Genomic DNA, 23577 nt, shown 5'->3' with positions numbered 1-23577 from the left:
AAAACAACCTGGAGCTCAATGCTCTCAAGACAGTGGAGATGATTGTAGACTTAAAGAAGAAACCAGCCCCCCTCCCCCATCACATTGAATGACACCATGGTGTCCACTGTCGACTCCTTCCGCTTCCTGGGCACCACTTTCTCCAGGGACCTCAAATGGGAACTAGACACCAGCTCCCTCACGAAGAAGGTACATCAGAGGGTGTACTTCCTGAGGCATCTGAAGAAATTCGGCCTACCAAAGGAAATGATGGTACTCTTCTACACCTCCATCATTGAGTCCATCCTCACGTCCTCTATCATTACTATCTGGTACTCCGCCGTTACAGCCAAGGACCCGGACAAACTGCAGTGCGTCATCCGATCTGCCGAGAAGGTCTCGGGACGCTGAAGCAGGGCAGGATGATTGTGGCCAGCCCTTGCCACCCCGGCCATAATCTCTTCGTGCCACTTCCCTCAGGCAGGAGGCTGCAGTCCTTCAGAACCACGTCTGCACGTCACAGAGGCAGCTTCTTCCCCACAGCCATCAGCCTATTCAACAAGGCTTCTCTTGTCCTCTGACTCCCGACCCCCCCCCCCCCCCCCATACCACCCCACCACCGACCCCCAACACCGACCCCAACACCGTTAAGAGACACTGTCTATAGACACTTGCACATGACCTGAATGTTCTGTATAGGACGCACCGCACTCACACATCACGCCGCACATACATACACACACACACTTACACATTACACTCTGCATACTCATACACTGACGGCACTACTTCTGTATATTGTTCATCTCGCCCTTTGCACTGTCCTGTCTCTTCCCTGCACCCTGTCCAATGTTGTCTCCATGTTATGCACCACATCCGAAACATCCTTGTATGTTGAAAAACTACAATGGCAAAACTAATTCTGATCTATCTGTCTGTCTGTCCGTCCGTCCGTCATGAAACTGTTCTCCGTTCCCATGGGTAGCCTATCTCATATGATGCCATAGATTGGTCACAGATTATTCACATAGGCTAGCCCATGGGCTAAACTGCATTCCTCAGATATCAGATGACTGACTAGAAGCTACTTAATCATTTAGGCTAGGCTATACACACCAGGTCCGGCACATGACCTCCACTCTTCATTAATTAGGTTATTCGGGGGGCTTGCACCGTCGAATAAACTGCTAAATCCGCTAAGCACTGACCCAGGAGCAGTTAACCTCCGAAGTTGCAGTTGGGGGGAAAGGATAACACTCGCTGATCTGAGATCAGATAGAATCCGACTCCTCCCAGAGGCTAAACCAGGCCGATGCTTGCGCGCCGCTATCACATGATCAGTCAGGGGAAACTTTGAATCACGGAAGCGGAGTTAAAACAGTAGCTGATTGTGAAATGTGTTCAGAATGAGCAGGGGTTTTAAAACGTCGCCCATCGCGGAATAGAGCGGTACAAAGACACAATGACGATTGGATACACTTTGAAAGCGTGAAGTAGCTTGCCGTCAACGACATCAACTTTGCAACAAGTTGTTTGCTCAGGAGGACCACTCATTAGAATGAGAGAAAGTGTGAAGTGTCGGACATGCCTCGGTGGTCATTACCACTAAACACATTCCGGAGAGCCTGATATTTGACTCGTGCTGCCAGATGACAGTCTCCAGCCTCTTTCTCACGCGTCTTGTTGCGACCACACAGGAAACCAGTGTTTGGAGGATTAAGGCGAGGCTGGAAACGTCTTCATTTATTTAGTTTGCTCGTTGTGGCTTAGGCTGTTGGACTCAATCACTGTCAACGGATTTTAGTATGCAGTTAGGCACGTTCTTTCAGCCTCCCTCTGCAGTGCTGGACTGTTGGGATGGTCGCTGTGATTAGAACACTGTTATAACCACACACCACATCCACACAGGAGCCACCGGTCTACAGCCCAGATGAAGTGCCTGCTGATAGCCAGCGAGAGCGCCGAGGTGCTGTTCCACTGGACCGACCTGGAGTTCCAACAGAACCTGCAGGAGCAGTATGGGGCATTCCAAGAAGAAGGGGAGAGAGTGAGGAAAGATACATTTATTGATTGAATGTTTAAATGCAGTGTCCTGTCAACATGCCATAGAGACAGGGAAGGAGATATTGCCAGCGGAGAATAGTTTACCTCGGCGATAGTACCCTACTCAGAGTAGGCTACAGTAGGCTAAATAGCCTAAGACTAGTTGCAGAGAGTTTAACCACTGCTCCAATGTCTATAGGCCTATCGTTCTGTATTGTCTGTAATACCTTTCTCCTTCCCTCCTCTCTCTGCATTTCTGCGTGCCCTCCCAGCCCCCTGCCTTTGAGGACAGCATTAGCACGTTGTTTGCTCCCATCATCATCTCCTGCAGCACCATGGTGGACAGACTGGGAGACAGCTACACCTCCTTCAGAACCGAGAACAACCACACCTACGTACTGCATCAGGTAACACACACACGTGTAACACACACACACCAGGTAACACACACATACACACACACATTAGTTAACATGCACGCGCACACACACACACACACACACACTAGGTAACATGTGCACGCACACACACACTCACACACACACACAATGCAGTGCAGTACAATAAAATAAAAAGACCAGTGTTTTGCTCCCGATTGGCCCAGTTACAATGAGGAAAATAAAAAGGTCAGTGTTTAGCTCTCCATTGGCCCAGTTACAATGCTATGATTGAATTGAGGCTTCATTAGTGCCATGTGAGCCTGGTCTAACATTGGAGTCATTAAGGAATCAGCCAGAGCTTAGTCTGACTCTACCACATGACTATGACTATGCATTTCTGACGGCTGGGCACAGTTCCATTCTTGTCGGTGTTAGTGGCCCAGTTCTATTTCGCCTCCTGCTCTTTGTCCTGGTCTCAGTACCTTCAGGCCTCACTGGTATGAGCGCTGCTAGCAACAAAGTAACCAAAAGAATGAAGTGTTCAAAACCATGTCAACTACATTTCATTTTCTTGTCTGCATTCTATAACCTCTACTCATTGATCTAATATATTGATATTTAAATGTCATTGATTGACTGATTGATTGACTGATTGATCGCCTTCTCTCCCTCCCAGTTTGATGAGTGCCTGTACATCGCCGTGAATGGGGACGGGGAGGAGGGAGAGGAGGTGCTGAAGAGGAAGATCTACGTGATGAAGAAGATGATTGAGGTCCTCTTCGGCATGATCACCCTCAGTAGCACCCTGCTCAGAAGGGAGTACGTCTTCTTACAGGGTGTTAGCTGTGGGTAGGGTGTTAGCTGTGGGTAGGGTGTTAGCTGTGGGTAGCAGAGTAGTACCTAGGAAGCCCAAATATCACCCTCAGACTTCTAGGGTCTGGTTTACACAATAGCCGAGATGGTTTTAAGGCATTTTAGAATGATGTTGTGTGCATGCCCGCTGCATCCTCAGGCTTCACATTGTGCCGTGTGGCCCCACCTCAGCTGGCCTCAGGTCTGATCCCTCAGCTGGCCTCAGGTCTGATCCACCTCAGCTGGCCTCAGGTCTGATCCACCTCAGCTGGCCTCAGGTCTGATCCACCTCAGCTGGCCTCAGGTCTGATCCACCTCAGCTGGCCTCAGGTCTGATCCACCTCAGCTGGCCTCAAGTCTGATCCACCTCAGCTGGCCTCAGGTCTGATGTTGCGTGTCGCCCTCCCCCACACACAGGTTGCGTCCTCAGGACACGGAGCAAAGGACCAGACAATGGAAGCTGCTGGAGAGCCTGCTGGAGACCTATAGCCGCCTTCGAGAGCAGGACCAGAGCTTCCTGGTGGAGGTACTGGAGGAGATTTGCTGCTGTAGTCAGTTTGTTTATGTAGCACGCTAGGTAGATGCAATATTCTTTTCAGTAAAAGTTATTAAAAGGGCAGTCTACAGTGCCTATATAAAGTATTCAGCCCCTTGGCCTTTTTCACACTTTGTTGTGTTACAACATGGAATCAAAATGGATTTAATTTCGTTTTTTTGTCACTGATGAACACAAACACTAATCTATAATGTCAAAGTTATAAAACTAAATCGACAATTTCACCAATTAATTATGTTATGTTATGTTATTTTTATTTATAATGCGCCCCCCAACCAACTGCTACATCAGGGTACAAAAAGAGAAAAACAAAAACAAACAAACAGACTGTAGAGACACAAAATATTCAAGAAACTACATTTAAGACACAACAAGGACATAAATTATAGATCGTCTGCGACAAAGAGGTGAGTTTTAAGCTGTGCTCTAAAAGAGTCCAGGGGCCTCATTTATCAAAGAGCGTGTAAATTCAGGTGTAAAAGAGGGCGTACGACGAAAACGCGGAAAATGCGAAATGTAGCGTACGACGGGAATATTTACACGCTTTTCGGATCTATCAAAAATGTCGTACGCCATTTCCTGCACGAAAAATCCGTTGCTGGCGGAGAAGAGAGCGTACGCGCACGCGCCCCGTGTTCCGCCCTCTCCACGCCCAAATCCAACCATATATGGTCAAAACTATGACAGCGCACAATGTGGATACCCCGGAAGGAACCGACATAATATAGCGTGGAGCATTAGGACAGACAAAGACGTTTATGGAAAAACGCGGAAAGAAGAGAAACTTTTCGGAGACGGAGGTGCATGTGCTTGTTGGTGAGGTCCACGCGAGGAAAGAAAATCATCTTCGGAAGGTAAGCTATTTGTACGAGCCTACATTTGTCTGATTGCTCCTACAGTTTAGGAAGCCTACTGTACGTTTCGTGCATCCTGTATTTGGCGTAGGCTACACGGACATGCTGTATTATGTGGCTGTGAGGAAAGCAAACATTCCACACATTCTGTGGTAGGCTATGATTGATTTAGGACCAAAAACAGGGAACGATAACACAGATGACCACTTCATAATGTTAGACCACATTAAACATTTTCCCCTCTGGGAAATTTAGACTCATCTAAATCACCCGGTAAATCACACTTAAGCATTTATTTGGCTGCCAACAGAAAAACATATCAATTGAATATGGCTACACAATAAAATGTTTAATGCATAATCAAGTTAACAGACAAACTCAAAGAAAATGACAAATTGTTTCTCCAGACTCTGACGTGGGGTGGGACTCAGAGGAGGGGGAGTCTGCAGTGGTCCTTGACCTGACGGTCGTGCCCCCGCCGGTTGCAGCCTCTACATCCAGCGCCACGACCTCCAGTGCCTCCACCTCCAGCGCACCGGCCTCCACCTCCAGTGCCATCTCCAGCGCCTCCGTCTCCACCGCCCACGCCTCCACCTCTGGCTGCCAGCGTCCCTGCCTCAAGGGTCCCTGAGGGGCTGGGCTTCCTATCAGACGCTGTGCTGGAGGCTCATGACCCTAGAGGCCCAGAGGGAAATGGCAGAAGGGATTGGGGCAGTTGTGCAGCAGTTGGTGGAGGTCACCACACTACACCACCAGAGCCAACAGGACATCCTCACTGCACTTCATTCCCTCACACATGCTGTCACGGACCTCACACTGTCACTCACTACCACACTCACGGACCTCACACAGTCACTCACTACCACACTCAAGGACCTCACACAGTCACTCACTACCACACTCACGGACCTCACACATTCACTCACAAACGCACTCACACACCTCACACAGTCACCCACCAACAGACAATAAAATGGTAGAAATGTGAACCTTACTTGTTTGTGTCTTCATAGCTGGCGCATGACCTCAGTGTGGGCCCTTTGGCCCCGCTGGTAAACCTCATGACGGGGAGGGGGCTGAGGGCTTGGGTCCTCATTTTGTGGTGGGGTCTTGACTGGTTCTCATTCTTATCAGCTTTGAATATACATCTTGGCAAACATAACAGAATGATGTACAAGGAGGGGACAGATACCTAGTGAAAGTACTATTGGTTGCTAGTAAAAAGACAATAATGAGGGCTTGGTATAAGGTGGGACCCCCAACCAAGGAGCAGTGGTGGGTGTTGTGGAGATTTGAGATTTATTTATGCATTGAGGATGCAGGAAGGAAAGTTTGAAGGGAGATGGGAAAATGGATGGATTATAGAAGGAAGTGTGATGATACCACTAATATTAAAATTGTCATATTTGAGTAAGAAAAAAAAGCTGCATGGATGGAAGTACCCATAAGCTGTTATTGTAAGTTTTTATGTTTTATTGTATTGTCGTTGTATGGATGGAAAATGCTAATAAAGATTAAAGTAAATAAGACAATATGTATCTTGGCTATGCACACACCAACAAGCCAGCCGTCACGCGCAGCGCCTGCCTCCAGTCTAGCCCCTACCCTGCTGTGCGCCAGGATGAATGAGTCATGCGTGGAGCCAGGCCACCGTGCCACTACACTTGTGATGAGCATGTCGGCGTCACATATGATTTGGGTATTTATAGTGTGCACATTTTAGCGATTCACATAGACGTATTCATTCACTGATGGTGCCCTTATGTGGGTGCAGTCGCCATCGCCGTCACCTCTTTGGAGTTCTATCTCGGCCAGTAGGCCGAGTAGCGCCGGATTCATTTAGGCTCGCATTACGCACAGGAGGACTGTCATTTATATGCTTACCAAACAGCAAACAGGTCCACATGATCACATATTACTGACAATCTAATTGGTCAATTATTGGCGTTTGATGGCATTAGGTGTGTGACATATAGCGCGGAAAGGTTTGGGACAGCGCATAGGTTCAGTTTGGAGAACAAATCCATATCGGACCATGAATGAGCCGGTTAGAGGACACGTCTAATCTTGCATTGCGATATATGTTTGTGCTGAATTGGGCTATTAGCCTACATGATTGTGCGTTCAGAAACTGTCGCTTCTCTCCATCAAACATTGTAATTCACCGACGCACCACCTGCGTCGCCAGTTTCCCCTGTGTTCAAAAAGGGTGTAGAAAACCGTGTAAATCGGTAGGACAAGTTGAGAGGTGTCCTACAAAAGCGCGTAGAAAGGCGACTAAATTTTCGCCCTTTCGGCTTGATAAATCGCAATCTGGGGGGGGAAAATGGCGTACGCCTGAAATCGCGAAAAAGACCGTGTAAAATATGGCGTACCTCAATGATAAATGAGGCCCCAGGGTGGTGGCGGACTTGATGTTCAGAGGAAGCTTGTTCCATAGCCCAGGTGCCAGCACTGAGAATGCACGGTCTCCCTTTCATTTACACATTACACATAAAATGTTTAAAAAAAAGAATATACAGCTGTATGCAGCAATAACAGGGCCAAGCGCAACAAACACATCAAAGGCAACAAGCGAAACACGCCATACCCACATTTGAACTATATGGTCATTGATGTGAATATGAATCCCATTTGGTCACAGGATGTTCTACAGCAATCTTTTGCATTTTAGTGGCTCTTTTATTTAACTTTTCAAACTTTTGAAGAGATGAACCTTTAGATATTGGTCCCTAGATTGTGTGTACCGAATTTCATGCATAGATTTTTTCAAAAAATTCAAAATGGCAGGAAATCTACATAATTGGAAGTTATGGATTCTTGAGGCAAATGTGTTCATCGTGAGGAGAGGCATAAGTATGCAAAGTTTCGTGACTAGGTCAAACAGGGCATGAGATGCTGTTCAAAGTTCACAAGTTCAATCGGCTACTACAGCGCCCCCCTTTGGCCAATCGATGTAAGGCTGTTTCTGAATGTCCATACTAAGTATGTAGTATGTACTATATAGTATGCTAGATGTAGTGTACTACATCAAAATTGTCTGTACTACATCTGGCGTACTATATAGTACATAAAGTACACAATTGCCGAAATTAACCCCAAAATGTAGTATGCATCGAGAGGATACTATAGGAAACAAGACGGTGATTCATTCATCACGGCACATCACAGTGCAGTTTCCGGTCAATAATTTGTCAACAAAAACGATGGAAGTTGAGGCGACAATTCGCCAAACTAGCTTAAATGTTTGTGGACATTGTAGCTAAATCTATCGGTGGAAAAAAAAAATTTTTTGCAGATGTCTTAGTTATATCAAGACTAAGCCAAAAGGCAGCTTTGTGCTTATGTGTCGTATTTATTCAGTTAGTTATTTATGGCTGAGCTAGTGAACTACCATAAGCTCAATTGGCCTAGTTGCTGGTTAGCGATTAGAGGTGTCCCAGCCCAGTTGTTCAGTTCAAGTTATTATTATTCAAATATTTTTATTGAATTTTCAAATGCAAAGACAAACACATCCACCAATATCCATACGTACTGTACAAACAAAAAACAAAAACGCGCAACAAAAAACGCACAACTGAAAAACATTATACATCCAAAAGCTCCAATGACAAAAATAAATATCACTTACAGATTCAAAGGAATGTCACACAGTATTTACATTTCAGTATCTCTAGTAGGGGATTCTGTGGCGAAGTAGTCTAAAAATGGCTGCCAGACCTTAAAGAATCTTTGGACGGATCCTCTGGTTGAGTATTTCAATTTCTCAAGCTTCAAATGTGCCAACACATCCCCAACCCAGCGGCTGTGTGTAGGAGCGGTGGCTGACTTCCATTCAAATAAGATAAGGCGTCGAGCCAATAAAGAGGAAAAAGCTATAACATCTGATTGGGCATTAGACACCACTACCTGCTCAGGGACCACACCAACAATTGCTGTTACTGGGTCAGGGCTGATCTCCTTGTCACAAATATAAGAGAACGTCTCAAAAATAGAGGACCAAAATGTAACTAATTTTGGACATGACCAGAACATATGACATAAATGTCAAGCAGGGGCTTGGTGACATCGAGAACAGGTTGGGTCAACATCTGGATATATCCTGGCGAGCCTACTTTTAGACAGGTGAAGCCTATGGAGTACTTTAAATTGAAGCAAACCATGTCTAATACAGACAGATGTCGAATGTATTCTTTCTATCGCAAATTGCCAGGAGCTATCTGAGATGTCATAGCCAAGGTCCTCCTCCCACGCTGTCTTGATATGACTAAGTGAAGGGGGGGTAATCTCCTGGATATCACTGTATAATCTACTCACAGCCCCCCTATGCATTGGATCCCACCCCAGCCATTCGTCTATCCAACTATTTAATGGAGGTGAAGGAAAAGAGGGGAAGTGCTTCCTAACAAAAGCATGCACTTGCAAATATCGGAAAAAATGTGAGCGGGGGATATTATATTCACGCACCAACTGATCAAAAGACATAAAAACCCCGTCTTTAAAAAGATCCCCCACCCGCTCCAGACCATTTCCGGACCACACCCGAAAAGCAGAGTCCATAAGAGAGGGCGGAAAAAGTGCATTAGCCACAATTGGGAGAGAGGACAAGGCCTGCCTGTGCTTAACGTGGGTCCTGAACTGAGACCATATTCGAAGAGAGTTACTCACAATGGGGTTATTTGTAAGGCGCTGTTTACTGAGAGGCAACGGAGCACATACTAAAGAAGATAGGGATACAGGGTGGGTGGAGTGTTGCTCTATTTCAACCCAAACCGCGCCACCCTCCTCCTGTGGCGCCGACACCCAGTATATCAACTTATGAATGTTAGCCGCCCAATAGTATTGTATAAAATTTGGTAGTCCTAAGCCTCCCACCTCCTTCCGTCTCTCCAGAAACTCCTTACGTATTCGTGGAACAGACTTATTCCAAATAAATGCAGAAATGGACTTGTCTAGCTCCTTAAAAAATGATTTTGGGATAAAAACCGGTACTGTCTGGAACAGGAATAGGAACCTGGGCATAATTGTCATCTTGACGGAATTGACTCTTCCAGCCAATGATATAGGGAATGTTGACCAACGAGTAAGGTCTTGCTTGGCCTTCTCAAGGGCTGGTTTAAAGTTGTGTTTGAATAGGTCTTGGTATCTACGGGTTACTGATACACCTAGATATGTGAAAGCATCCCGAGTTTCAGTCAGCGGATATGCTTCAAACGACATCTGTCGGGCTTGGTCATTGACTGGAAAGAGCAAACTCTTAACCAGGTTAATCCTATATCCTGAGAAGTTACCAAAATTTGAGATGATATCTAATGCCCTGGGGATGGAGACCAAAGGGTTGGATAAAAAAAGTAGCAGGTCGTCTGCATATAAAGACAATTTGTGAGTTAGACCCTCCCTATCTACGCCTGTGACATCCCCCGCCCCCCTCAAGGCAACCGCCAGCGGCTCCATGGCTAGGTCAAATAGAAGTGGGCTTAGCGGACAGCCTTGTCTTGTCCCTCTACCTACCTGGAAATACCCTGAGGCAGTGCTATTTGTACGAACTGCGGCCTGCGGTGCAGCATACAAAACCTGAAATCCAGTTACAAAAAGTCGGCCCGAAACCGAATCTATCCAAACAATTATAAAGGTAGTCATATTCAATCTGGTCAAACGCCTTGTGGGCATCCAGGGAGAGCACAACCTCTGCTATAGGTGGAGTTTCTGGAGAGTACAAAACATTGAAGAGCCTGCGTAGGTTACCAAAAAGTTGCCTTCCTATAATAAAACCGGTCTGGTCCGGGTGTATTACTCTAGGCATGACTGACTCCAGTCTGCCGGCCAGAACCTTCGTCAAAATCTTAAAGTCACAACAGAGCAGGCTCACAGGCCGATACGATTCACATTTCTGAGGGTCTTTTCCTTTTTTGAGAAGGACTGAAATTGTGGCTTGGGTCATAGTAGGGGGGAGAGATTTGAGTTCCAGTGCCTCACAGTAAACCCCCTTTAAGAGAGGGACTAATTTTTTTGCAAATCAAGAACTCAATCGGGAAGCCATCCGGCCCAGGAGCTTTACACTTCATCTTCCTAATTGCCTGATCTATTTCAACTGCTGAAATGGTATTGTCAAGTTCTGTCCTATCATTGGGGGCCACGCTCGGCATCTCAAGACCATCGAAAAACGTTACCATGCTCATGCTATCGCAGTGTTCTGTAGTGTAAAGGTCTTCATAAAACTTCTTAAATTGGTCATTTATACATTTTTGATCTGTCGTAATTCCATCCGGGGTGTCAATCTCCGCTATAAACCCAGCCTCCAAGGATTGCCTCAGCTGGTGGCATAACAGTTTACTGGCCCGTTCCCCATGCTCATAGAACTCCTGGCGAGATTTAAGGTGAAGCTCCTCTGCCGCCCGGATGAAAGAGTATCCAATTCTGTCTGCAATGCTATTCTTTCCCTGTAGAGGTCAGCCGAGGGAGCCACTGAGTGTCTGTGGTCCAGATCCTTAATCAGAGAGATCAGCTCATTAAGGCGTGCTGACCGTCTTTTATTTAGACTGGCATTATAAGATATTATCTGACCGCGCAAATATGCTTTCAATGTTTCCCATAGGTTGCAGTAGGTTGTGTCTGGCAGCTGATTCATTTCTAGAAAAAAGTCAATCTGAGTCGATAAGAAGCTAACAAAATCATCATCAGCTAAAAGATCTGGGTTAAGTCGCCATGTGCGCCGTGCATACTCATTACCTGGAAAGCAAAGTGACATCCTCACCGGACTATGATCAGAGATACCTAAGCCCTCGTATTCTACAGATCTCAGCAAGGGGAGAAGTCTCTTGTCTAACAAAAAGTAGTCTAATCTAGAGTATGCTTGATGTACTGGTGAAAAAAATGAATACTGCCTAGACCCTGGATTCTTATGTCTCCAGACATCAATCACCCCATAAGCCTGTAGAAAGGAATTAATTGTCTCTGCTGATTTACTTAGCATCCCCGGTGTGGCCCTGGAGCGATCCAGCGCTGGGTCAAGAACACAATTCAGGTCCCCGCCCACAATCAGTGCATGGCTATTCACTTCTGGTAGGAGAGAGAAAAAGTCTCTAAACAATTTTGCGTTATCCCAATTGGGAGCGTAGATGCATGCAAGCACCACTGGTAAAGTATAAAGATGACCCTGCACTATGACAAAACGACCGTCCCTGTCTGAGACAACCTTAGATTGTAAAAATTGTACATTCCTGTGGATAAGAATGGCCGCACCTCCACACTTAGCATTAAATGTAGAATGAAAAATCTCTGAAAAGCCCCCCCTCTTAAGTCTGGTATGGTCCTTGTTAAGCAAATGAGTTTCAGTCAAAAATGCTATATCTGTCCTTAACTTTGATAAATGTGAAAATACCTTACTCCGTTTTACAGGGTGATTGAGCCCCCTAGTGTTCCAATTAATGAGTACAGTGTCTGCCCGGTTTGTTCTAGGCCTATTGGTATTAGGATCCGTCATAATCCCTTATCAAAACTATTGTAGCCTGACTATAAACAACGTGGTTCGTGTATGTGACATCCCTAGTACTAAAAAAACATCTGAAGTATGACAATTCTCTGTATGAACATTCTTGAGCTGTAGGTGGATGACAAGAAATAACCAAAAAACAAAACGACATGTAATATGTAACACTCACAAAACCCCAATGCTGGTCCCTCCCCAACTGAGACTGCATACCCCCCTCGCAAACTATCGCATAACCTAGACATAAGCTACGAAACTGGCTTACCTCGCGAGACCGCGCCTCACCAGAACTGTATGAACATCTGATATGATGCAGCTAAACTCACAAACTGTGATACAAAATCTAACTCACTCATTCAGAATTCAAAATCAAACTTGTGCAAAACAAAAACCGATGCCCATCTGGGCACAGTAAAGCCATTACATGTAGGCTAACCTTGCTGGTCTATGACAGTAGGGAAGTAGGCTATAAATCCAGCCAGCCACCCACTCAAAACATACCAACTCGTGGTGAAAGAGCCCTGACGAGCCGAAACAGAAACGAATCATATAAAGTAACGTTAGACCTACTTAGTTATCTTCCTGTTAGCAGGCCGTTGGGAGAGCAAAACACAGTAGGCCTACCAGTCTTAAGTCCACGACCTGAGAATGGCATAGCGCTCTAGCGCAGCCGGCTTTCGCCGTAGAATAAAGCAACACGTTACCGGAACCGGACTCATATTATTCTCACTCTTTGCGCCTCAGGTTCTTCAGAATTAAGTCCTTGGCCCGTTTGGCATCCGTGAAGCTGTTACGCTGGCCGTCCGACGCCGTTATCCTGAGCTCCGCTGGATACCACAGGCCAAAGCGTATCCCCTCGCAGGTCCGCAGCAAGCCCCGCACCTCGTTGAATTCGGACCGCTTCTTGGCTACTGCTTGAGTGAAATCCTGTTGAACCCGGATCATATCACCATCCCCAGTGGTCAGTTCCTTCATTTGTCTTGCTTTCTTTAGTATTGCCTCCTTCTCCTGGAAATAGTGACATCTGATGACGAAGGCTCTCAGTGGTTCATTGTCGCCTGGCCTCAACCGCAACGTTCGGTGTGCCCGGTCGAGAAGAGGGAGCTTGTCGAGGTTGAGTGTGACCTTCAGGCAATGGGACACGAAATCTGTCGGACTCTTCCCGTTCTTTCTCCCTTCCTTTATCCCAGTAATGCGTAGATTACAGCGGCGTGACCGTGCCGCCAAGTCTTCGTTTCGTGCCTTCTGTATAGCGAGGTCTTTCTGCACGTTAGCCATGGCCTGTTGCAGAGCGGTGATCGAATCTGAATGGCTGCTCGCTGCCGTCTCGAGGGCGACCACCTGTTTATCCAGAGCCTCGTGTTTGGCGGCCGTGTTGTCGTTAGCCAGCTTAAGTTCTGCTCTGAGCTGGTCTACCTGACTCCGAATTTCAGCCGTTTGTGTCTCCGCTTTAGTGATCAGTTCAGTCTTTAGCTCAGCTATCGCTTGAAGGATGGCATCCTGCCCCGCGTCCGACCTGTCACTGGGCTGCACGGGCGCGTTCGAGTTAGCCTCGGAGCTAGCCACTTGGCTCGCCTTGTTGCTAGCAGGCTTCTCCGTTTTTTTCTGTTTTTTCCCAGACATTCTCCATCAGAAATCGAAATATTTGGCTAGTAATGTAAAGTCTCTAATTTGTTAATGAGTGGTTCGAAAAATAATAACATTAATTAGCTGCTTCCGTATTAAAAAGCAATTCCAGTGAGGAGCTCGGTAGAAACACGTCTTCACATGGCACCGCCACCCTGTTCAGTTCAAGTTTACCCTCCACCCTCTCTCTGTATCTTTTTTTGGCCTTCCTCACTTCCCTCTTCAGTTCCTTCTGGACTGCCCTGGCCTCCTCCCTGCTATAAAGGCGCTCTTTTTTCTGTTGAGTAGGGCTTTAATGTCCTTGTCCATGGTCTATTGTTGGAGAAGCAGCATACCATTTTGGTGGCTGTTATGAATGAAAATCTTACTTGGTTTAGTTTAGATTACAAGAAGACGCTGAGTGGTCGGTCAAGCTGGTTTCAAACAAAGACAATAGTTTTATTCTATGTTACGATTTGCAAAACGGACTCGGCACAGGAAGTGAATCCAGGCAAGAGTGAGGGACTGGGGATCGAAAGTGATACCTTATAACGTGAGAAAGGAAGTGACATACATTTTCAGGATGAAGAGGACAGGGAAATGATGTCACACAGAAACAATTTGTAGTTTTAACAGACTGATTCTAGGGGAACGAACTACAAAGTTAGAACAACAGTCAGGGAAGAAAACAAAGAAAAGAACAAATGGTGTGGGTAACATTAGTGAGACTGAAATTTCATTCACACTGTGAATACTTATGCAATCAATTATGTTCTGGTTTTTATTTTTATTAATATAAATATATAATATGTAAATTCATTACTTTGACATTAGAGTACTTTTTTGCATTTATCAGTGACCAAAAACCTAAATTAACTCAATTTGACTGTAAACACATACTGTAAACACACACTAGGTCAGGGTGCCCCAGTCCCTGTCCCGACAAGCCACTCATTATTTGTATTTAGTTCCGGCCCAACTCCACGAGTCTTTCACTCCCTGTCCCTTCTCATCTTTTCTCCCTCTCCCTGGTTCTCTCCGTCGCTCCACCCTCTCCTCTCTCCCCCTCCCCTCCCCACTCCGCCTCTCTGGTTCACTCCCCCTTCAGGCAGTCGAGAGGCTGATCCACCCAACGCTGTGTGAGCAGTGTATAGAGTTCCTGGAGCGCCGTCTGGTCCAGCAGATCAACACCAGTGTTGAGAGGGCAGGGGAGGAGGTGTTACATGCATTCATACTGGTGCACACCAAGCTACTAGCATTCTACTCCAGGTAACTAGCGCACCAAGCTACTAGCATTCTACTCCAGGTAACTAGGAAACGATACTCCAGGTGCTATTAGTATTATGTATATTGCTATTACAACTAGCCTTGTAACAAGTTATCTACCTCTGGTAGAATAACAATTAGATTGTTCTTTCTCATCCCTGCCTGCCGTTCTCTAGTCGTAATGCTAGCACCCTCACTTCTTCCGACCTTCTGGCTCTTATCGTCATGGTGCAGAACATGTATCCTAGCAACATCGACCTGGAGGATACCACTCCTGAGGTAGCACTTCTAACGTCTTGACCTTCTATATGTACTGTAGAGATGGACCACCTGTAGGCCTTAGTGATTGTTTCCCTGATGTGTGTGTGTGTGTGTGTGTGTGTGTGTGTGTTTGTAGGATGTGGAGAGCACTTCAGCTCCTGAGATCTTCTACACTCCAGAGGCTTCTCCCACATACACAGACTCTGCTAGCTCAGGTGGGTGGAGTTTTGACTTTATCTGTGTGTGTGTGTCTCTCTCTCTCTCTCTCTCTCTCTCTCTCTCTGTCTCTCTCTCTCTCTCTATCTCTCTCTCTTTGCATCTCTCTATTTTTCTCAATCCTCTCTTTTTCCTTGTCTCTCTATATCTCTCTCTCTGTATCCAGGCAGACATGAGGAATGTGGTACTCCTGTGTTTGAGTTTGTGGATCCAGACATACAGGTGAGTTCCAGTGAACTGAATACTTGTTCACATTTGTTGTCCATTCATGGATGGAGATGTCTTCAAAATCACCAGGTGCAGTGTTCTCTTCTCTGTAATGTAACGTCATAACCAATAATTCTTCTCCAGATGGCCGAGGACAGCCTACACACCCTGGAGGCCCCTCCCCCTCCTTCTGACCCCGCAACCCCCTGCAGAGTCTTCCTGGAGGTCACCCTCAAGGAGGGCTTCTATCCCATGATACCTCACTCCATGTACTGCCTCCCACTGTGGCCTGGGATTACGCTGGTGCTGCTCACTAAGGTGCAACGCACACACGCCAGACCACGACACTTCCTCCGATAAGGACAAGGCTTACCACAATATTTTCTGTAGTTTGGCAATAACTGTACAATACCACGCCCCCCCCCCCCCCCCCCCCCGCCCCCAACACACACATGCCAGACCACACACACAGACCACACACATGCATGCTCACAAACACACACACGCCAGACAACACACACAGACCACACACATGCACACCCACACACAGGCATGCATGTACTACTCGCATAATAAACACACACATACGTACAAAATACTCCTCCAGACTTATCAACACTCTCAACCTCAAGAAAAGTAAAGAATCTCACATCTCCTCTCATTGAATCATACTGTACCAACCAAAATGTCTCTCAGATCCCTAACAGCATGGTGGCCATGTCTGTCTACAACTTCCTGGAGGCATTTGCCAAGCTGGAAAAGCGCCTGAGCGAGGGTCAGGAAGGCTCAGCGGCCACTAGGGGGCAACCTGCCATCCACGAACTCCGCAGCAAACTCGACAAGTTCATCAAAGCCCTGGGCTCAGCTGACATACAGGTTGGGGTCTGTGTGTGTGAGTCTGTCTGTGTCTGTGAGTCATCAGGGTCCAATGTTTTTCTATTTAGCCATGCCCATGGAACAGGAAATGTCCCAACTTGTTGCATAAAAACATGACTGTTTTACTGTTTTATCATGATGGAAAGGGTAAGGTGATCATGCTGCATCAAGTCTCTATAAACGGCCTGTCATGGTCTCTGGTTCCATTCCCCAGACTGCCCAGCTGCAGAATGTGTGGACGGAGTTCAAGAACAGAGCCTTCACCAGAGGAGGCCCTGGCTTCAACAGGGAGTGAGTCTCTCACTGCCCTCTGCTGGACAGGGGAGCAGTTACACAGATTATATGATATTATTCTCATGACTTCACTTACAATGCGATTTTCTCTCTCAAAGCAAGTAGCTTTGTTAGCACTTTCCCCTCGCCATTGTCTTCGAGATGCAAAGCGTATTTCTGTCCAAAGTGTGATCTCATCCTCTTGAGCGTTTCTGTTTATGTACTGTGTGTGTGTATGTCCATGTGTGTGTGTGTGTGTGTGCCAGTTTGGTGCCCTGGTGTCGCAGTATGAAGACCCAGCTGTGTAGTGTCTACAGACAGTGCTTCATCTCACACCATTCAGGAGGAGGAGGGGGGTGGGGGGGTGGCCAGCGCCTGTCCCCAAGACTGCAGGAGAGAGCCCTCACCATGGTCCAGTATGTAGGGAGCACCGACACTTCCTCTCATCACGCGCGCGCACACACACACACACCTCTGCATAGAAAGTGTGGCCTGAAATATCTGCATGCCTGTCCACACGGGTCATACTCATCTCACTCTCGCTCGTTCTCTCTCTCATCTCTCCCCTCTCAATGTATGTCTCGCTCTCCTCTCTCTCTCTCTCTCTCTCTCTCTCTCATCCGCCAGGGAGAAGCTGATGGACTGGAAGGACTTCCTGTTGGTGAAGAGCAAGAGGAACATCACAATGGTGTCATATCCTGTTAGCCAAGTTGCTCCACCCCCTGTGGTGCCCTGCTGGAGGTGCAGGCGGCAGGGAGTCAGCACACTTATCAACGCTATCTCTGCCCCTGTCTCTCCATCTCTGTCTCTATCTCTGTCCCTGTCTCTCCATCTCTGTCTCTATCTCTGTCCCTGTCTCTATCTCTGTCTCCATCTCTGTCCCTGTCTCTCCATCTCTATCTCTGTCCCTGTCTCCATCTCTGTCCCTGTCTCCATCTCTATCTATGTCTCCATCTCGTCCCTGTCTCTCCATCTCTGTCTTCATCTCTGTCCCTGTCTCCATCTCTGTCTCTATCTCTGTCCCTGCCTCCATCTCTGTCCCTGTCTCCATCTCTGTCCCTGTCTCTATCTCTGTCCCTGCCTCCATCTCTGTCCCTGTCTCCATCTCTGTCTCTATCTCTGTCCCTGTCTCCATCTCTGTCCCTTTCTCCATCTCTGTCCCTGTCTCCATCTCTGTCCCTGTCTCCATCTCTATCTCTCTCTGTCCCTGTCTCCATCTCTTTCTCTATCTCTGTCCCTGTCTCTATCTTTGTCTCTGTCCCTGTCTCTTTATTTAAATTATTTACATGTAGGTTTTGTCTATGACTTATTCTGAAGGACCCCTATTAGGTCAACAAACCATCGAACATCACTCTGTTGATTTTGGTTAATGTTATAGTTAGGGTTAGTGGTTACAGTTGCTCTGTCAGTATACCAGACTGTTGTGGGTCAGGGTTAAGTTTAGTGTTATGCTGGGTCAGTATACCAGACTGATGTGGATTGGGTTAAGGTTAAGCTGTGTCAGTATATTAGATTGTTTGGTCTTTAACCGCGCTGGTCTCACATATCTGGATGAGTTTCCCGGCCTGGTCCATTTTATCTACGTTGACCGCTCTGCCGGTCAGATGATTGCCCCGTCACTCAACATCACGGACCGCACCACCTCAGAATTGGGCAAGGGACCGCTGGCACTCTTCATCAAGGGCAAGGTCAGTCGCACTGTACTGTATCTGTGTGTTCAGAGGGGGTGTCGGAGTGTTGGCTCGTAGTTTGATATTTTAAATGATTTAGAATGTAAACGATGTCTGTCTTGGTTTGGAAGAACAGCCATTGTCTAAGCTGTGGTTTACTATGCAAAACGTGATGATAGGGTCATCGACAGGGTTGCCTATTCATCTTTCCATCCATCTATCCCTCCCTCTGTGTGTGTGTGTGTGTGTGTGTGTGTGTGTGTGGTGTGTGTGTGTGTGTGTGTGTGTAGGTGTGGAGTCTGGTCAGCACCATGCGTCGTTATGTCCAGAAGGGCTACTCCACGGTCACGCTGAGGGACGGAGACTACTACTTCTGCTTCTTCCTCTGGTTTGAGAACGAATCTGTACGTTGCTCCATCCACTCTACATCCACTCTGAACTATCACTGACAGGACCGTAGGGTGCTCTGTGATAGTTAGTCTCGGTTCTATGTTGTACAAGGATCCCTTCCCCTTAGTCCCATAGGATTGTTATGGTGTTTCGTTATGCCGTTTGATTGGCTCTCCCCTTCTTCTTCCTGACCAATCAGGGCTACAAGCTGGAGGTGGTGGACCTGCCCATCTTGCCTGATGACTCCGCCCCCATCGGAATGCTGGCCTGGGACTACTACAGGTGAGATTGAGAGGATATTTCCACCCAGACTCAGACACACACACACAGGAGGGCCCCCTCTAGCTAGCCATAGGTCTGATGTTTCAGCATCTGTTTCCCCCTCTGACAGGAAGCTGCTGCGCTTCTACAGTAAGAGTCACCAGGGGGAGGTGGTGAAGTGCTACGAGCTGCTGACCGTCCACCTGGGGGTCATCCCCACAGACTACATCCTGCAGCACTGCAGCCAGCTGGCACGCAAGCTCTGGGAGCCCTCTCGCATACCCCTGCTGTAGGGGGAGAGAGAGAGAGACACACACACACACACACAGACATGCAAACACATGTATGAATGCGCACACACTCTCCATGAGAATGTACAGTACAGTGACAATACAGTGAATTGCCTAAAATGTATTTAGCTGAAGCACTGATGATAAAGTTTGACTAGCACTTTCCTGGAGACACTCCTATATTTCTGTAGTAATATATTGTTAATAATGTTTTCTCTCCTGAGCAACTACAAGGCTTCAATACATATCCCTATATCTCTGTACGTTTATCCTGTGTGTGTGTGTGTGTGTGTGTGTGTGTGTGATTTGGTGGTACTAGTAATTTCCCTACAGTTAACACACTGTCTCAAGGGTACATCACATAGCTCAAAGTTCAACTACTGCTTTCTGATAAAACACACTAGAATGAGGTGAACACCTTTGAAGATTCTATCTATGCTTTTTTCTATACCTATATTTCCCCTATTATGTTATTGTATACTGATTCCTGTGTACGGTTTGATATGACACAATTTAGTTCAATCTCTGTCTCAGTATTAATTTTATAATTTCAGTGAATTATACAGTAGAACTTTGTACTGTAGTTTGGTTTATGAAGTGAAAAACATTGTTGGAGACAATGAAGTGACAATATTCAATGGAGATTAAAACAGTCCACAGCCTTTCTTTGGTTCTCTTCATAAAACACAACTATACAGTAGGTAAACAAAATCTTAACAATATTACAAACTAAAAATGTATTTTTTTGTTGTCAATTTAAGTAATTCTAAACAACGTAGACACAGTAATGTGATTTCATGTAGCTGATGCTGAAGACTCCTCCAGAATGTCTTCTAGAATCTCATGCCTTCACCCCTAGCTGTGTTCAAAACCGTTATCTATTACAGAAAAAGTGTAGCCTACTATACAGTACTATATATATATATAGTGTTCGCTATTTTCAATGGTTAATTTGACTCACTATATAGTTCACTAGAAAATTCCCACAATTTACACTAATTTCTAGTGAACAGACAGAGGATATACCCATGCGTGAATGAGTGAGCAGTTTCGAACACGAGACTCTTCCAGAATGTCTTCTAGAGCGTCCGTCTAGAATGTGCTGACGGAGAGCGATGGGAGATGCAGAAGATGTTTTGAGTCTGTTGTTGGTAGTTACTTTCTTCCGTGCTGCGCTGACTCACAGCGCCCCCGTGAGGTCAGCCACCGCTCCTGAAGCCACCAGGTCCCTCAGGAAGAGCTTCTCTGCACCAACGTCATGAACCACCTGACAGTTACACACCGCAGTAACACACAACTTGAACAACATGCCGACAAAACCGTTAAACATCCCTCCATTAAAAGCAAAGTACCTCAATGCCCCAACAAAACGTAATTATTTTTATTTTTTACCCTAGCTGTTTGCATCTGTGTACATTTGCATCTACTGTACATCTACGTGAATCTCCTTACACATGTATGTACGCGCATGTGTGTGTGTGGGCGTGCGTGTTCTGACCTGGGCTTTAATGGCGTCCATGTGTAGAGACTCGTAGTAGTGTAGCCGGGCGCCCGGATGCAGCAGGTCGTAGCCGAAGCCTGCCAGGCTCACCTGGTCACACAGCTGCAGCGCCAGCACCACCGCCGTGGCGCCCAACGTAGGGACCATCTGGAGGTGGGGAGGGGATAGAAGGAGATAGAGATGAAGATAAAGATATATAGACAGGAGAAGAGAGAGAGAAGAGAGACAGTTACTATGAACCAGGGGAACAGTTATATCAGTTGGTCCAAAGAAAATGACTGGTGTGAGCGGAGGTGTTTGACCTCTGACCTTCTGCTGCGGCTGGGCGTAGGTCTGCAGCGCCAGGCCCGTCTTGTGCATGATCTCTGGGTTGAGGATCTGGAAGTTCTCCGGGCTCAGGGGGATGTCCTCCACCACTTCCCTCCAGAACCACAGCTTGGACCAAAAGCTCTGCAGAATCAGAACCAGACCCAGGATGCTGAATCGTGGATGTAATGGTTCTATGTTGGCAGTTTTACGCCAGCGCCGTTACTGGGCAGTAAAAATATTAATTTCCGTAGCAAAATGGATCCCTTACAGTATGAATGTTGCCATTTGGGATGGGCTTTGAATAAATCCATACAAATACAGCCATTATGTTTGTGTGTCATGGTACCCACCAGGGGTTGTTTGGTGATGATGGAGGTCAGCCAGTCCAGGTCCAGACTCTTGAAGACCACCAGGGCGACCAGGGAGGTGTGCTGGTACTCCCTGGGGAAATGGGGGGCTCCCTCTGGGTACATCAGACGGATGGTGGTCCTGGAGCCCGCGTCCCTCTCAAACCCCGACACTGGGGCGTTGTTCATCCTGAAGGAAGAGGAGGAGTGGCGGCCGTAAGGAACAAGTCGCAGGCCGCTACTGCGCATCAGACACACCGCCGCCTCGCCCTCACCTGATGATGACGTCATACCGGTCGATGTGGGATCCAAGATGGCTGCCGTGGAGCACCCCGCCGCTGCCCACCACCACGCAGCGCTTGCAGCCTCCCTCCAGGGCTACGGGCGTGCCGGGCCGGGGTAGGGAGGCCAGGGCCCGGGCCAGGCGGTCCTCGCTGCCGCGCAGCCCCAGTGGAGGGGGCAGGACCCAGGGCGTGGGCCTGTCGGCCTGCTGTAGGAAGCCGGGGATGTCCTGGAGGAACGGGGAGCAGGCCAGGGAGCGGAGGTGGGCCAGACACCATCCCGGCTGACAGGGACCAGACAGTAGGGAGGCAGAGCGGTTCAGCAAGACCTGCGATTGGATGGAGAGAGAGAGAGAGAGAGAGAGAGAGAGAGAGAGAGAGAAATGAGGAGAGACAGACAGACAGGCACAAAAAGCGATATAGTAAGACCTGTTCCTTTTAGCAGATACCTGCGAAAGGTATGGCATAACGGAATACAGGTAAATGTGGGTGTGGTAGTTGAGTACCAGATCTCCTTGGTTGTCCTCAGTATCAGGCAGCTGATTTGAGGGTAGAAGGTTTGGGATGAGGATGGCTGAGTAAAATCCAACCAGCAGCACCAGACTCAAGGCCAAGTTAACAGTCCTGGAGAAAACACTGACATGTTAACAACACACGCACATACACACACGCACTTTCACACACACACACACACACACACACACCTGCTGAGGAGGTGCTCCCTGGTGTCTGGTTTGCGGGGGTGTGTGTTGACGAGCATGGTCTCGGTGGACTCAGCCTGGGCCAGCAGTGGACACCGGTCCGCTGGGTCCTCCACACTCAGGCGGCTCAGCGTCACCATGGCGACCTGCTGGGGCTGACTTCCTGTCTTCACTGTCTCCTCTCCGACCAGGATACGGCCGTCAGCATCCTCAAACGTTGTTCCCAACTTTCCTAATACATGGAAGTATGAGGAAATGAGAAAATTATGTAGGTAGTCACTTGAGGCACTAACATAGAATATACCATTAATAAAACATCTGTAATAAACTGTCTAATAATATCAGACTGACAAGCTCACTCTAAAAGTGACTGGATCAACCTATCTCTACACACTCACTGTATGACACACTATAGTATGCAAATGATTTCCTTGTAGGACAAACATGGTTAAAGTTAGTTGAAAAGTTAGAAAGGCTTTTGTTATATTCAGTTCGATCACAACACTAACTTCAACTTCGAATCACTATATTCATCATTACATTACATTATGTTCTGAACAGCAGAGTAATGTACAGTAAGAGATGTACCTGAAATGTTCAGCGTGTTGGGAGTGTTGTCAGCTGATGGCAGTTCTCTGTTCACTCTACGGTGCTGTTCTCTAATCTCACAAAATGGCCGCAGAACTCCTTTGTTATCAGGGTCAGTTACAGACGCTCCCGGTTGCTGACCTCTGGTCAGTTTGACAGGTTGATAGTCAGTGTCCCACTCTGACAGAGGGAGGGTTGGCTGATTTCAGATCTGTTACACACTTGGGCTGATCCTGCAGCGCTCCAGTGAACCTTGTCTCCTCCCTCTCTGTTACACCTGTTAATTATTTACATCAACTCACACTGGGGGACGGTCGTGTGTGTGTGCGATTGTGTGTATGTATTCTCTTGATTTGGAACTGAGAGACAGATTACTCTATGC

The 23577-nt window shown here is 47.1% G+C and overlaps 2 protein-coding genes across 4 annotated transcripts; one reads left to right on the top strand and one right to left on the bottom strand.

The window, feature by feature from the left end:
• Positions 1-1416: 1416 nt before the first annotated feature.
• On the top strand, positions 1417-19865 carry hps1 (HPS1 biogenesis of lysosomal organelles complex 3 subunit 1). Of its 2 annotated transcripts, XM_084452158.1 has the most exons (17): positions 1417-2026; positions 2295-2429; positions 3079-3221; positions 3672-3780; positions 14867-15027; positions 15201-15303; positions 15422-15500; positions 15668-15723; positions 15853-16026; positions 16405-16584; positions 16799-16875; positions 17124-17273; positions 17485-17555; positions 18406-18545; positions 18818-18931; positions 19117-19199; positions 19309-19865. In XM_084452158.1, the coding sequence occupies exons 1-17, from the start codon at positions 1910-1912 to the stop codon at positions 19469-19471; spliced, it is 2055 nt and encodes a 684-aa protein (XP_084308284.1). In that variant the 5' UTR covers positions 1417-1909; the 3' UTR covers positions 19472-19865. The 2 variants fall into 2 exon arrangements, with proteins under 2 accessions (XP_084308284.1, XP_084308285.1); XM_084452159.1 differs by lacking the exon at positions 16405-16584.
• A 212-nt stretch (positions 19866-20077) lies between these two features.
• st3gal7 (ST3 beta-galactoside alpha-2,3-sialyltransferase 7) lies at positions 20078-23272 on the bottom strand. Of its 2 annotated transcripts, none has more exons than XM_084452162.1 (8): positions 23196-23272; positions 22611-22839; positions 22413-22530; positions 21901-22235; positions 21629-21815; positions 21279-21419; positions 20967-21116; positions 20078-20713 (listed from the first exon to the last, which is right to left on the bottom strand). In XM_084452162.1, the coding sequence occupies exons 2-8, from the start codon at positions 22745-22747 to the stop codon at positions 20699-20701; spliced, it is 1083 nt and encodes a 360-aa protein (XP_084308288.1). In that variant the 5' UTR covers positions 22748-22839; positions 23196-23272; the 3' UTR covers positions 20078-20698. The 2 variants fall into 2 exon arrangements, with proteins under 2 accessions (XP_084308288.1, XP_084308287.1); XM_084452161.1 differs by having other exon boundaries at positions 20081-20735.
• Positions 23273-23577: the final 305 nt, after the last annotated feature.

This window comes from Borostomias antarcticus, assembly GCF_949987555.1.
Source record: "Borostomias antarcticus genome assembly, chromosome: 17".
Taxonomy (NCBI): Eukaryota; Metazoa; Chordata; class Actinopteri; order Stomiiformes; family Stomiidae; genus Borostomias; species Borostomias antarcticus.
The sequence above is the reverse complement of the archived record's forward strand: the minus strand, read 5'-3'. Positions and strand labels throughout refer to the sequence as shown.